The following is a 12,199-nucleotide window of genomic DNA, read 5'->3' on the forward strand; positions in this document are numbered from 1 at the left end:
TTGGGAGGCCCAAGGAATGTATGAAGTGAACTTTCATGTTAGCACACCATCATCTTCACGCAAACGGCATGAGATGGGAAGAGGCGGCAAAGAAAAAGAAGAGAAATATGGAGGAGTCTCACTTTAGGATGAAAAGAGGTGTAGCAAGATATTCCTTCTACGCAAAGAGCTCCGGAATCTGAAGAATCCAACGTCGAAGATCGTTCATAACGATCGTAATCTTTAAGGGGTCAGTGGTCACTGATTGCATGATGATGAATTAACATTCGACACTTGTCTGATATGAGACCGTCGACATTGCTATGACAATACAAATAATGAAAATGCTTGGGGATGATATAGCAACAGCAATAATGGGAGAGAAATAACGACGCAAATAATATGCCTGAGAAGGAGAAACGCACAGGTTATGTGTGGAAATAATAGATTGTAGCTTAAGAAGTTAACGATGTTTGAAGTGCCATTCATGATTCATCATATCGTCAGGGGCACAATATACAATTCCGAATGAGTCGGTGAAGCTGCAAAGGTTGGACTGATCAGTGATCACTTATTAAGCCCGGTCTAAGCTTGAAATCTAATAAGTAGCGTGAATGGGAATCACATCATTCTACAGTCATTAGGAATCTGAAGTGATATTGACAATGGATGGACGGACGAACTACTGCAGGTCGTCCTGCAATCGCTGATCTATACTGCTGATCGCAATACTGCTGATCGCTGTGAAATGAACGCCTGAAATATCTTTGCGGCCTGAGCTTACAATGTAGTGCAATGTCCACGTGGAGCTACCTACCTACTTTACGAAATCTCTCCGACGTTCTACACACCAGCCCGTGTTTCTGAGCAGGGTTGCAGTGTGCAGAATCACTCCTGTCATTTGGCGGCCGCAATATGACCCGCTTTGTGGGTGCACGAGCCGACGGCCGGCCGTCTGAGTGACAGCCATCGTGCGCGCGGACCTCGACCTATGGCCCTCCGGCGGGCGCTGTCACGGGCCCCACGGCGTCACACGGCTGTCACAGACACGGCCGTTACGCCCACAGGGTCTGGCCGTGGCGGGATAAAACGGCCCCCTGCCAACCGACAATCGCAGCTCCCTGCCAGCTCGGCTTCGCTCACACATCCCGCAGAGTTTCAGTCATGCTGCGACTTCCGCTTGCTCTCGCCCTCCTGTTGGCGGCCTCCGCCTATGGAAACGTCCTCTTCGCTCGCAGCGGCTGCGGCTGCCTGCGCAACCCCGTCGCCGCGAAGCTGACCGGCGAAGAGATCTCCCACCTGCGCGGCTACGTGAAAGAACGTGGTGTGAAACACTACGACGTGCTCAGCAACGATGCCCTCCAAGCCATCTTCCGCTTCAACCTCATCAACAACTTCCCGGACGTGGTGCCGGCGACACGCACTGGCGTCCTCCAGATCATCAGCGAGTCTCTGAACACGCTGACCGATGCCGTGGTGCCCAGTGTACCGCAGTGTGGGAAGATCGCTGGATACCTGCAGAAATCGGTCCCTGGCCTGGCGGCGGGAGGCGTCAGCCTGGACCTGCGCTCGCTGGTGGCGTCAGCATCGGTGATCCTGCACCAGCGGGGTGTGACGGTGAACCTGGAGCAGCTGAACGTGCTGCTCAAAAGTGGACTGGCTGCATATCTGCAGTCGACCGCCTACCAGGTGAGATTGAGCGCGGTGGCTCAGTAGCCCCCGTTACAGCGGCGTGGCTAGTGGGAGGCATACATGGGAGGCCCTTTCTAAGTTAGTGAGAACGTAGGGTATTGTAACTTTGCTATATGGTATTTCCTTTCCAATTGCTACATACTGGCTTGAAAAAACGCTGTCCTTACAAAAGTTCTTTTGGGCGCAAAATGACCATCGCAGTCGACGCGCCCGTAAACCCCAATGAACGAAGGAACAAAAGTTCTTTCTTCATTATTTTGAAAAATTATCCTGACATTGCTGCTGTATAGCGTCAATTGAAGTCTGCAGCGAAGTTGGCCTCCGCACCAATATTAAAAAGCCATGACACTCTTGCGCCCCTCGTTATTCGATCGGATCATAATGAAATAAAGGGTAACGTTACCCAATAAGCGTAACACTGCGTTGGCTGTTCAAAAGAAAATGCGACAGCATTGGGCGAGTTTCGGTGCTGCATAGCCTTGGTCGTCAATGAATTGGGATCATTTTGCTGTCAACTTGTCACGATTTGAGTGAAACAGCCACAACCACTGTTGTGTGCCAATGTCAAAGCTTTGGTGCGAATTTACTAAAAACATTAGGTCTTTCGTCAGCTCGGTCAAGTGTACCTAGTTAATAATGGAACTTGTTATTGAAGCGAAACAAAAAGTATTTAATAACTAATTTTTCATTAACTAATATGACATTCAAGAATGTGTTCGTGCGGTTCCGTGTAATTGCCATGAGGCTTATCTACGGGCATTCCTATTTTCCCCATTTAAACTGTCCATCCAGCCAGTGCAGTTCCGCCTCGATGTCTCATTCTTACAACATGCGTGCGTCTTTTTCAGTCGAGCTACGGCAGCCTTATCCAGCTGATCTCTGCCCTGGATCACATCGACCACAACCTGCCCAACATCCTGGACCAGGAGTCGCTGATTGTGGTCCGTCGCGCTCTCGAGTCGCGCTTCAACCTCGACCGCGAGATCTTCGACAACCGCTACAAGCTGGCTATCAAGGTGAGTGTCTGTCAGCTGAACGCTGCCGCAGAGGTAGACTGTAATTTAATAGAGAAACTAAAACTGGTGAACTGCGAGAGAATCATTCAGTTAACAGTCTGAAATGGGGCAAAAGACGTTTTCTTGCCTGTCGGTATGAAACTTCAGGAACGTTATTCGTTAACATTAACTTTAAATCTCTTAATCTACGTTGACAGTTGCTAGGAACTTACGGCTTGTGCCGGATGCCTTTACAGATATTTCATTAATCAATGTGCATTCATTCATTCATTCATTCATTCATTCATTCATTCATTCATTCATTCATTCATTCATGCATTCATTCATATATGAGTTTATTGATTGATAAATGAATCGTTTAGCAGGCCTGGCATCCTCATTGCACCCTTTATTTACATGTCATAATATTTATTTACATGTCTTTTAGGGCATCCCCTTCTAAATCTGTTTCCAAAACTGAGGTGCTGACCGACCTTTTAATCGACAGGCCTTCGAGGAGAACCGCCGCCGTCTGTTGGCTAGCTTCAACACTCTGGCGTACCGCGGACCCAACTACGAGACCAATGTGCAGCTGGTGATCAAGCAGATGCTGACCATCTTCTCCGGAATCTCGGCCAAGACCGTACGCATCATCCTCAACATTCTGCAGCTCACCAACTCGTGAGTAACGCCAGGCATCAGAAGCTAGCTGTGCTGGAGGGAGCGTAGTGGCTATAAATGTCACGAAGGTAGTATGCCCTGAAGATGTAGCTGTTTGTAAGCATTGAGCTTTAACATTGAGATTGAGCTTCCACATTGAGCTTTAAAGAATAACGAAACCGATGTGTAGAGCGATAGTTGGGCAGCAGTCTGAAGATTTACCTTCACAGGCCCTCAGATCACATACCTTCATGCGTTAACAGTCTACTTGATCAGTTCATGCTACGCACACATTGCTGACATCCACCATTCCTTTCTTTTCACAGTGCTGGTGGTAAGGCGACTCCGAAGGATCTGCTGGCCATGATCACCGTGCCGAAACTGGACGTCAGCATCCGCAAGATCACCGAAGCCGCCGCCAACCGTGTCTACCTGAAGCTGCCGGAGCATCACCAGGGTCTCACCATCGACGACATCAAGGGGGCCTATTCCCTCTTCATCATCGCCCTGGCGTCCCAGGGCGTCCAGCCTCTGCAACTGGAGGCTACCTACGAGGCCTTCATCTGGCACACACAGCGATTCTTCCTGGTCACGCGCATCTACTCCGTGCAGGCGTATCTCCTCTACGTGATGCAAGTGGTGACGCCGTTGATCCCACGTGGATCTCAGTCCTTCCGTCTTCACATCTTCGACAGCTCCGTTGTCATTGATAACATCCTGGTCCCAGAGGGTCTGGCCAGCATCTACGAGGAGGGACGCCAGACAATCATCAAGCGCATCCGTGGCCTTCAGGGAAGCAGCAGTGACATCACGAACCGTATCATCGGAGGCCAAGGAGAGAAGGGAGTTATTGGAAACGACCTCAAGTTCCAGACCATTGTTCCCGCTGACGTTCCGGGCTATGACCAGTTCGAGTACCAGAACGTCATCCTGTCAGCTGTCCAGATGAGGGAGATTGCTAGCGTCCTGATACAACGCTTCAACCAGCTGAAGCAGCCTTCCCTGCAGCTGTCGCTGATGCGAATCATAATTCACGCCAACGTCATCCCGAACAGTGGTGCCGCCGCTGCTGCCGCCTTCCGCCGTCTGTTCCGTGGACTGCCGGCCTACTCTGGTCCGACTGACCTCAGCTTCGTCCTCACACAGCTGAGCGAGAACCGCCTGCAGCTGACGGAGACCCAGCTGCTCGCCGGCATCCAGCAGTTCTACGTGGCTTCTCGCTGCCTCGGCTACGTCATCCCGCAGCAGACCATCCCCAGTGTCTTCCTGTACACCGTTCGGGAATACCTGTCGACGCTGGCGTCAGTCCCGGCTCAGCCGTTCGGAGATGGATTCCTTGAGTTCCTGTACCAGCGTCTCGCCGGCATCATCAGACAGGTGACGGTGGTTGACCAGAAGGTGCCCATTGATGACTACGTCTCCCAGAAAATCTTCTCGGTGTTTGGCAGCAGCGTGCGTATCAGTGTGGAAGCCAGACGTACCATCATCCGCTTCATCCACAACTCAGACCTTCTGCCGAAAGTTGGGCAAGGAGTGTCGGTGGTCGCCCAGTACCAGCGTCTGCTCAAGTCTCTCTTCAAGCGTTACCCGATCGGCACTTTCATTCTGAGCACCAAGGAGCTGGTCTACATCCGAGCTGAGCTGAAGAAGGCTGGTATCAGCGTTGACATCAAGTATCTGCGTGATGCCAACGTTATGGCCTACATAGGCTTGGGTCTGCTGAACCGTCTGGAAAAGTCCCTGACTGTGATTCGCGTTCGCCAGATTGTGCTCAGCTCGATTCGCTACTTCCTGCGCATCAACAAGGTCAGCAACATCCCGAGCGTGGAGTTCTTCCGCGTCCTGCTGCACCAGTACAAGGTGCCGGTGCCTCAGCTGCCGGTGCCCAAGAGACCCGTCATCCAGTACCCCGAGTACACTCGGGCGCCGATCTACATTCTCTCTGGTATCAGCCTCCCGGTGAAGCAGGTTGAGCAGCTGGTGGTCATCCTCCGAACCCGCTTCGTCTTCGTCTCCATTGAGAATGTGCAGTCGATCCTGGCACACACTGTTCTGCTTCTCCGCGCCAGCGGACAGGAGATCGTGCAGAAGAACTGCTACGAGGTCCTCACGCGCTACTACAGAGGCCTGCCCAAGAGCATCTCCGTTGGCGAGTTTGACATCGAGGACCTCGTGAAGGAGATTGACGACCAGCTGAAGGACGCCACCATCTCTGGTACTGGCGTGCAGTCGGCCCTCGTGGAGCTGTACCTCCACATGTACTATCTGAAGATGCCTCTTCCGAGCGTCAAGGTTCGTGATGGCTTCCTCAGCTTCGTCATCGGTGCTTACGGCAAGGTGCAGGTCCGTCGCCAGCTGCCCTTCGGCAAGCTCTTCTACGACTTCCTGCAGGACTTCCTGCCGAAGCTGCCTGGCTACCTGAAGCCTTTCCCGATCTTTGCCGGCCCGCAGGTCTACAAGGTGTTCCACTCGACGCTGAAGACTCCCGTCTACCCGTCGGACATTCCCCTCTACTTCCAGCTCTTCCGTCGTGTGACGAAGGGAAGTCTGACGATGGGCAGTCTGCAGAGCTCACTGTCTGGCCTCAGCCTTCTGCCGGGCCTGACCTCAGAGGAGCTCTCTAGCATCATCGATTTGGTAAAGGGAAAGCAGCTCAAGGTTAGCCAGACTGAGATCCGCCGTGCCTTTGCTATCTGCCGACTATCTCTCGGTCTCAGCAGTGTCAAGATCTCGCGCTCTAAGCTGATCAGCATCTTCCAGGAGGTGGTGATCAGCATTGTGCAGAAGTACAAGAGCCTGCTGGTTGTCAGCTACGTGGAGCAGATCCTTCTCCGCATCAGAACTTACGGACCCAAGTATCGCCCCGTCCAGCCGATCACACCCATCAAGCCTGGATACCTATGCAAGAACAGCAAGTACATCCGCTGCTAGACGAACTTAAATCGGCTGACGCGCGCTAGGACTATGACTGATGATTCGTGATTGCCTTGCCAGAACTAGACGATATTGCCTTATGCTGCCGCCGTATGTCATCCCCTGTCGGTGTGCGCCGAAGTGGCGCTGCCCAACATCTTCGGGAGCAGTAGTGTTGTATTGGATGTGTGATGTAATATTAATAAAACGATGATGGCACAAGCTTCTGTCTTTGTCGGGAGGCGAGGACACAATGACGTAACATTCGTGGCACGCATGGCAAACGCAGCAGTCGACTTACATAATGCAGAACGCATACTCTTAGGTAGCACTTCCACTGTGAAATTCTTTGTCTAAGGACGCAAACGAATGGGCGCCAAATGACCTCAGTAAACCTAGGACGGCCCTAAGGCCCCGATAAACAACCTGACGAAATGAACACTCGATGAGATGACGTATGCGTCTCCCGCTGCTGTTGTCCTGATGCTGAGGCTCTTCAAAACGAAAATAATGTGGGAGTATAGCTCTGCCAACCACACAGTCACACTGGTGGCTCCCCCGCCCAGTTCGGTGGTCTGTTAGGGTAACTTTAGTTCATGGTTCTACCGCCAGGCGATACTAACTTCGTTAACAATAACCGTGTTTGTGGTCAGCTGATAAAAGCTATTGTGACTTTTTGCATAATATTGTCTGGCGGCTGAAACAGGGCCCAAAAAGAAGGGTCGCATTTTGAAACATTTGTTTTATCATTTCCATAAGTTTTCTGAAACACGTCAGCAGGACACCCCCCGCTGAACAACGAATACGCATACCTACCAGTACAGGCTCTCCTTGCCGTTAGGGTATCGTAGAGCGTAATGCAAAATGTTGATATATCTTACTCACTGTCAAGTATAGAAGATGTCTTGTGGGGCATATTTTTACAAGATTTGTAGCTGGAAAGATGATCGTTTTCTTCAGAATACAGATTCGTCAGTCGCGTTAGTTAAAACTTTTGCCTGAAATACGAGTAGGTATCTCATGGTATTGCTTAAGTCATAGACCTCTGTATACTTTGATAGGCTTTCGAATCGTCGGCAAATGTGGAAATGAATCCATTTAGGAGGTCGGCAATGTCATAAACAAACATGGAGAACAATAGAGCTCCTAAGACTGAGCCCTGTGGCACCCCGCTTGTATACAGAGGTCTATGTATAATTTAATCGTATCTATGCTAATTTCCCGCATTCTGTCGTCCTCGAACGGTACCTCAGATGGACCCCACCTAGCTCATTCTGTCCCATTTATCATTCATTCTGCACGCCACCTAGACTCATTCTGCCCCATTTATTAATTCACGCATGCATCCTTTCTCTTACAATTAAACTGATTATTTTGTTCAAGCATGAGTCCCCTCCTCTCAACACAACACCGATGGCATCCGTTATCTTGTATTTTCTTTTTTGCACGATCAAACAACTACATTCTATCATGCAGGCTGGCGTGTCATTTATTTCGAGACTACATTCCGCATTCAATGCTAGCGACTTTTTATTGCTCGCTTATACACCCTACATACCAATCCAAGCCATTCCATCTAGACTTCTGAGCCAGACAAAACGACAAACGTATCCTGTTCATCGTTCAGCTCCAAACCTAGGCCGGAACCGTCGGACTCTTCAGAGACCGGAAACACATTATCGCTTTCCATTGGATCACTTTCGGCGTGTAGTTCAGAGGAAGCCGCTCCGTCATCAGATGCCTCGAATTCTACTAACGCGACTTCATTTTCTCCGAAACGCGCTGAATCAGCGATAGGTTGCGTGAGTGAATCAGTGTCTTGGCCTGATAGGACAGTTGGGATGGATGACGCAGTTTCAACGCCAGGAGATGTCAAATCGTCTGAACCCCCAGAGCCTTCGACCTCGTCTAGAATGTCCTCCTTTAGTTCGATATTTTGTTTGTCTCCAGGCTTGACTGTCCCGTCGGAGGCATTTTCTTCAGGCGCATTGGTGGATACTTTGTCTTCTTCTGCTGTTTGCGATAGCTGTACCGAAATCGCCGACCCCACGAGATCTGACTTTGCAGTTTCAGATGTTACTTCAACTGATGAAAACGTTGACTGAGAAGGGCTATCGACGGCTTCACTGCCTGTATGATCGACCACGGGCGCGGGTGTGAGCGCGATACTCTTGGGCTCAGTCGTAGACTCGGTCGTGTTCGAAGGCTCTGTGGTGGTAACTGGCGCCTCAGAAGTGGCCTGTACTTCAGTGGTAGTCGCGGGCTCTTCTGTGGTGGCTGGTGACTCAGTGGTAGTTTTTACCACTTCACTGGTGCTCGCAGGCTCCTTTGTGGTGACTGGCGGTTCAGGTGTGATCGCTGACACCTCAGTGGTGCTCAAGGTCTCTGTCATAACCTCGGACACCGTATCTTGTCCTCCGCGCTCCCCCTCATCTTCCTTCAGCTCTGGTGTTGCAGCCTCTACCGCAGACGATCCTTCTTCGACATCTCCCAATCCGGTGGCGACGCCGGCCGTCACAGAAGCGTCCTTGACCTCACCCTCGCCACAGACGACACTTGGACAGCAAACTCCGGGGGTGAACTCGGCCCGGCACCCCTCGCTCTCGTACTTTTCCTGGTTGCGGTCCCAGTCGCATCGTGCTGATACTGCCTGCGAAGGACAATAGCTGGTCAAATTTAGCAGATAACGGCACATAGCTCACTTCACTGGTGCTCACTTCACGTAGTTCTACCATCAACCTCAGGGGGTGAGGTTGATGGTGATAATACACATTACACAACGTTACGTGGGGAGTCTTACACATTTGTCGTATGTAAAAATCCGTTTACAGGTACTGTTTACGAAAAGCACGGCGGATACTGTCTGAGAAAAACACCGGGGTGTCACAATGGGCAATTGGCATGCCTTTCCTAATTATTCGAGTGTTTGCAAAGTGTTGAGACTGTAGCCCGTTACCGACACCTTATCCATCAGACTGGGCGTTACTCAGTGTCCACCGGATCACTGTCGGCACCGGGGAACGCCTGACCCGCGCCTGCATTTCACATTCTCGCGCAGAAACGTGGCTCAGTAACAAATCAGGCCAAGGGCTATAATATAACTAGGTAGAGGTAGGCTATAGGTATAGGTAGGTATAGGCTGTAGGCATAGGTAAGGACATAAGGCTATAGGTAGCTATATGGTAGGTATAGGTAGGTGTGAGAACTCCTTTCAACTCACTACACATCCTTTGCCCGAGAAGCATTTGCAGAAGACACACGGGTCGCTCTCAGAGGGTCCGGTGGCCTCACACGACGCTGCAAAGACACAAATGAACACGCATTAGCTGGTATCCAATAATACTCACGCGTCTTATAACAGCCGTCAATAGCTTGTTCATGTTTGGCTCGCTCCAGGTCAGATATAATCGGAAGGGTACTTGTTCGTCATTCGTCATTGGCTTATTCGTGCTATATTCCTTTCATATGCAATCCACGGCCCTGCACCGTCTTTCAAGAGCACCGCAATAGAGTGCTCAACCAATGCAGCAATCAGTCAACAATTTCATTAATGCCAAGTAAGACTCGAAGGCATGGAACACTGGAGCAGAGCAGGCCAGCCGCCAGAGAGGCCTCAAATGGGTGTGTTGGAAGTGACAACATGGACATGAGACCCGATTAATTATCGGGGTATTGGGTACGTAGGACTAGACTCTTTACAAATGGGAACAGTACCACGGAGGATTAATTGCTGAAGTTTGTTATCCATATCTCACTATTTTGGCTTATTTAATTGCACAATATATTTGTTATAGTTTGCAAAGGTAAAAGAGGAACGCCATTAATGTTTTAACCAAAAGCTACGTTTTATGTGACGATTTTATCCCGATGGGTTCGACATACCAATCGAGAAGGATACAGATCCTTCTTATATCAGCAAGTTCAGGGAACGACACACAAAATCTCTGCGGATTTAAACCACAATCGCGTCTTATACTGGTCTTTACCAGCTGTGGCAATAGCTGTCACATATCGAATGCCTTTAATGGGAATTATGCGTTAAATTATTCAGCATCACGCTTCAGGAATTTCCTGTTGACATAATCCCTCACATAATGAGGTACTTTTCTGGTCAAAAGGATACAAAGTGACTAGGAAGCTATTGCCTGTGAAGCGAGCCATTAAATGCTAAGACTCTTAATAGTGGATTGCCTAAAGATTACGCTGAGAAGGGACTACTGCCGGACTGTTTGGTCTGATTTTGCTACCTGCAGGATTAATTTAAGCAATCACTAATGCTAAGCCTGAGAAATACAGGATATATATTGATTTGAGCTTAGGTTGATGCGTTTATGTTGATTTATTTTGAATTTGCTCGTCGTTATTCATTTATATTTTCAACTATATAGTTTCAACTTTTTATTTTAATTTTTGTTACATTCAGCCGCAGCCATCGCCAAAGTGACGAAAGAATGACATTTTTCTTGCATTGAGTGATGGCCGGCTCGATGATCGAGCTGTGGATCGGTTGGATTTTATTCTGATGATTTACACTCTTGACCTCATTTTTATCGGTATAGCAGGCATGGTATGACGCACCTATCCACTTATCTCGGTGGTAGAATTACCCGCGTAATGTTGGCGGCCTTGTACCAGCATTAAACGGGATCTGTCGCTTTAACCCTAACCGTCGTCAAGCGTAGACATTTACCTTCATAGCAAGACGCATCTCGCGAATCGGTGCAGATGTCCGAAGTCCCCTTCAGAGCATCTGCACCGATGTAATGTTCGTAGTTTTTGGGCCTTGCGCAAACGCATACATAATTGTGTCAGTAAAATTATTACCTTCATGTTAATTCATACTATCAAGTCTCAGAGTACATTTCTAGAGAAATGCGGTATACAAAGAAAAGTCCTAAGGTTGTCAACCACCTACCTCTGCAATGGCCAGTGATCACCGATTTTGAGTGGCATTCTGATCTTATCTGACTCATAATGTGCCGTTCTGTCCGCGATTCTGACATTGTTCCCCATATTTTTAGCGTTACCTATACCTACCTATAGGTAGCGATTTGCAGGTGTTGATGTGGGAAGTGCTGATGTTTGCTATTGATCTGAAGATATGAGCTCTAACCTCCAGCGACCAATAGTTTGGATATGGCCTGAATATCCCAACTGTTAGACCGATAGCTGTCAGCTCATTTCAGCCAAAAGGCAATGGCTCCAAACGCAGCACAATTAAATGAAAATCTTAATTTGAAGCATTCCGTCCATTTTTGAATTACACAAATTGCATACTTACAAAGTCATGCAAACGTCAAGCAACAAGTATTCCCCCCAGCATGCTAACTTTTGTTTTTCAGCACACTTGATCGATTCTTAGAAAAAAAAAATTAGATCAAACATGATGTCATATGTCTAGACCTGATATTCTCACTACCCATGCCTATGGATGGAAAAATTAGCATTGACATAAAGTGCAGTATTTAGCTCCCTTCTAGCAGACTATTACATCACACCTTACCTGCCAATTCTTTTCTCGCTCTGAAAATCGTTGTGACGTCCCTGATTGGAGTTGCTGTTACCGATCCAAGAACACAGATAACCAATATCGCCAACGCTCTCATGTTAAAAGCCTGAGTTTGCAATGGTACGGCAAATGCAGCGAATGAGACAAGAGCTGGACGGAAGCTCCCACGAAGACAGCTAACTCGCTACTGACAGGGGAAGCTACAGCAGGGATCAAGCCTCCATCAAACCCGTCGTCCGATCAGGGATTGAACCTGCAAGGTCGCTGACTGAGACAAGTTTGGTGGCGGTGAGTCAGGATGACGTCTGCAGCTGCTGAAAAACTGGACATCTGGGGAGGGGATTATAGTTGCAGTGGATTATTGGCATTGATGTTCGATTCGAGACGGCGCGGCCGAGGCTGTGGAATCACGCTGCAGAGCACGTTTAAATCGTGCTTGACTGAGCCTTCG

General features: G+C 49.1%; 2 protein-coding genes across 2 annotated transcripts; one reads left to right on the forward strand and one right to left on the reverse strand.

Annotated features, from left to right (window-relative positions):
• Position 1: 1 nt before the first annotated feature.
• Positions 2 to 6,461, forward strand: LOC122374404. The gene is made up of 4 exons (XM_043353134.1): positions 2 to 1,668; positions 2,520 to 2,687; positions 3,175 to 3,347; positions 3,653 to 6,461. Exons 1-4 carry the CDS (start codon positions 1,144 to 1,146, stop codon positions 6,255 to 6,257), a joined length of 3,471 nt encoding a protein of 1,156 aa, XP_043209069.1. The 5' UTR covers positions 2 to 1,143; the 3' UTR covers positions 6,258 to 6,461.
• A 1,192-nt stretch (positions 6,462 to 7,653) lies between these two features.
• LOC122374395 (probable GPI-anchored adhesin-like protein PGA55) lies at positions 7,654 to 11,970 on the reverse strand. Its single transcript, XM_043353118.1, has 3 exons — positions 11,743 to 11,970; positions 9,460 to 9,536; positions 7,654 to 8,889 (listed from the first exon to the last, which is right to left on the reverse strand). The coding sequence occupies exons 1-3, from the start codon at positions 11,843 to 11,845 to the stop codon at positions 7,816 to 7,818; spliced, it is 1,254 nt and encodes a 417-aa protein (XP_043209053.1). The 5' UTR covers positions 11,846 to 11,970; the 3' UTR covers positions 7,654 to 7,815.
• Positions 11,971 to 12,199: the final 229 nt, after the last annotated feature.

Source organism: Amphibalanus amphitrite, unplaced genomic scaffold, assembly GCF_019059575.1.
Source record: "Amphibalanus amphitrite isolate SeventyFive unplaced genomic scaffold, NRLGWU_Aamphi_draft 001652F_arrow, whole genome shotgun sequence".
Classification (NCBI taxonomy): Eukaryota; Metazoa; Arthropoda; class Thecostraca; order Balanomorpha; family Balanidae; genus Amphibalanus; species Amphibalanus amphitrite.